The following is a 1873-nucleotide window of genomic DNA, read 5'->3' as shown; positions in this document are numbered from 1 at the left end:
CAAAGCCTCTAGGGCAGCCTCCCTGGGGCTCCCCACACACTGCCTGCAGTCGCCTTGCACTGACCGTGGCCTTATCCCCGGGTCTGTGTGTGTCTGTGTCCTCCCATGACTGGTGCTGTCCCCTCTGTTCTCTCGCCTCCACCCCGGCCCCTCCCTAGGTGCACCAACATCCTGAACAGCAACGGCGAACTCCGAGGCTTCCGGCCTCGGGACCGGGATGACATGGTGAAGAAGATCATTGAGCCAATGGCCTGCGATGGCCTCCGCACCATCTGCATCGCCTACCGGGACTTCTCTGCAGGCCAGGAGCCCGACTGGGACAACGAGAGCGAGGTTGTGGCGGAGCTCACCTGCATAGCCGTCGTGGGCATCGAGGACCCTGTGCGGCCCGAGGTAGCACCCACTCTGGGAGCTGCTCCGGGAGCTGGGTGGCAGGTGGCTCTCCTCACACCGCGCCTCTGCAGGAAGTGCTTGGGCAGAAACAGGCCCGACAGGGAGGCTGGGCAGGGCGGTGGCGGTAGAGCCCCTCAGCCCCACACAGAGGCCCTGTACTGCCTGCTGGAAGGCCCTCTTCCTGCTTGTGGCCAGCTCTGCCTCCCACCATGAAAGGAGGCCTTCAGGGCTGCAGGATGACGAGGGCGAGGGACGGGCTGCGTGACTGACCTGGGGAGCCCCCAGGGGCCGGGGCTCAGGGCAGGTGGGCAACTCTCAGGGAAGGGCCTGTTTGGAGCCGTGTAGGTGTTGGAGTGCAGGCCCTGGCTCAGAATCTAGGAGTGTCTGTCTGTGGGGGAGTCACCAGGGACACCCGGGGGCCTTGACACTGCACAGGGCGTGGTCCTGGGGGAGGGGTGTGAGAGGTGAGGGGGCATCCGACGCTGGGCCATTTGCGTCCTGCCAATCAGTCAGAAAACGTGCACTTGTGGGAGCTGCCCTGGGCATGCAGGGAGGGGCGAGCGCTCCAGCAGGCAGCACATGCCCCCACAGACGCAGTGGGCTGTCCCCGGGGTTAGCTGAGCCTGGGGCAGGTGTGGACGGGGCCGGGCACGCCCTTCCCACTGGGAGCCATCAGGTCTCTGTTGGGCCAGGAGAAATCAGGGCACGGAGCACTGCCCAGTGATCACCCATAACCAGGCTGCCAAGGCCCTTGACCTCAGCCTCGCCCTGCCCCCTGCCCCATGGTGGCCGCGGTGGGCCTTCGCTGCTTCTCCAGGGCAGGTGTGTCCCCTTGCCTTCTGGGAAGTGCGGATAGACGCAGCTCCAGTGTGCTCGCCCTGCTTGCCGGCCCAGAAAGGGGCATCCCCGCTGCTAGCAGTCCCCTGTGTCCCCCGCACACCTCTGCCACCTGCTGGGATGGATGAGCGTGTGGACCCCAAATGGCCCAAAGGGCACAGGGCCACATCCCCAGCCAAGGGGTCCTTGCTGAGTGAATGGAAGCTCGGCCATAGAGTGAAGGAGAGGCCCGAGGCGTGTTCGTAGACCCAGACACAGTCAGGGCACCGTCTTCCGGCCCAAAGGAGCTCACTGACGGTGCCAGTGAGGCCAGATAGGTGGAACAGTCGAGAACAACAGCATGTGCTAGGCCAGGCCACACTGCCCCCAGGTTGTCAGATGAGGGACATTATTTTTGGAAGTTGTCATTGTCTTCATTGTCATCCCAGCTGCAATGGCTGCAAAAGTGGGGAGATGCCCCTGAGACCGGCCAGCTGGGGTCTGGGAGGCCTGCGATGGCTGAGCAGGAGGCAAGCCCGTGGCTGGTCACGCAGCTCCTCCAGACACCAGGGCTCAGGCTTGTCACGGCCACTTGGTGGCAGCAGAGCGGTTGCTTCCAGACACTCCTGCAGCCCACGGGTGCCCAGCACAAGAAGAGCCTAAA

At 64.4% G+C, this 1873-nt stretch overlaps 1 protein-coding gene across 1 annotated transcript in view; it reads left to right on the top strand.

Moving 5' to 3' along the window:
* The window catches only part of ATP2B3 (ATPase plasma membrane Ca2+ transporting 3), a 47993-nt gene that overhangs the window by 18608 nt on the left and 27512 nt on the right, over positions 1-1873 (top strand). Inside the window, exon 12 of the mRNA XM_027767578.1 lies at positions 159-393. Within this exon, the coding sequence (XP_027623379.1) occupies positions 159-393 (235 nt within the window). The remainder of the gene's footprint in view (positions 1-158; positions 394-1873) is intronic.

Source organism: Tupaia chinensis, unplaced genomic scaffold (assembly GCF_000334495.1).
Source record: "Tupaia chinensis unplaced genomic scaffold, TupChi_1.0 Scaffold144326_1, whole genome shotgun sequence".
Lineage (NCBI taxonomy): Eukaryota > Metazoa > Chordata > Mammalia > Scandentia > Tupaiidae > Tupaia > Tupaia belangeri.
This window is presented reverse-complemented; position numbering and strand designations above follow the sequence as displayed.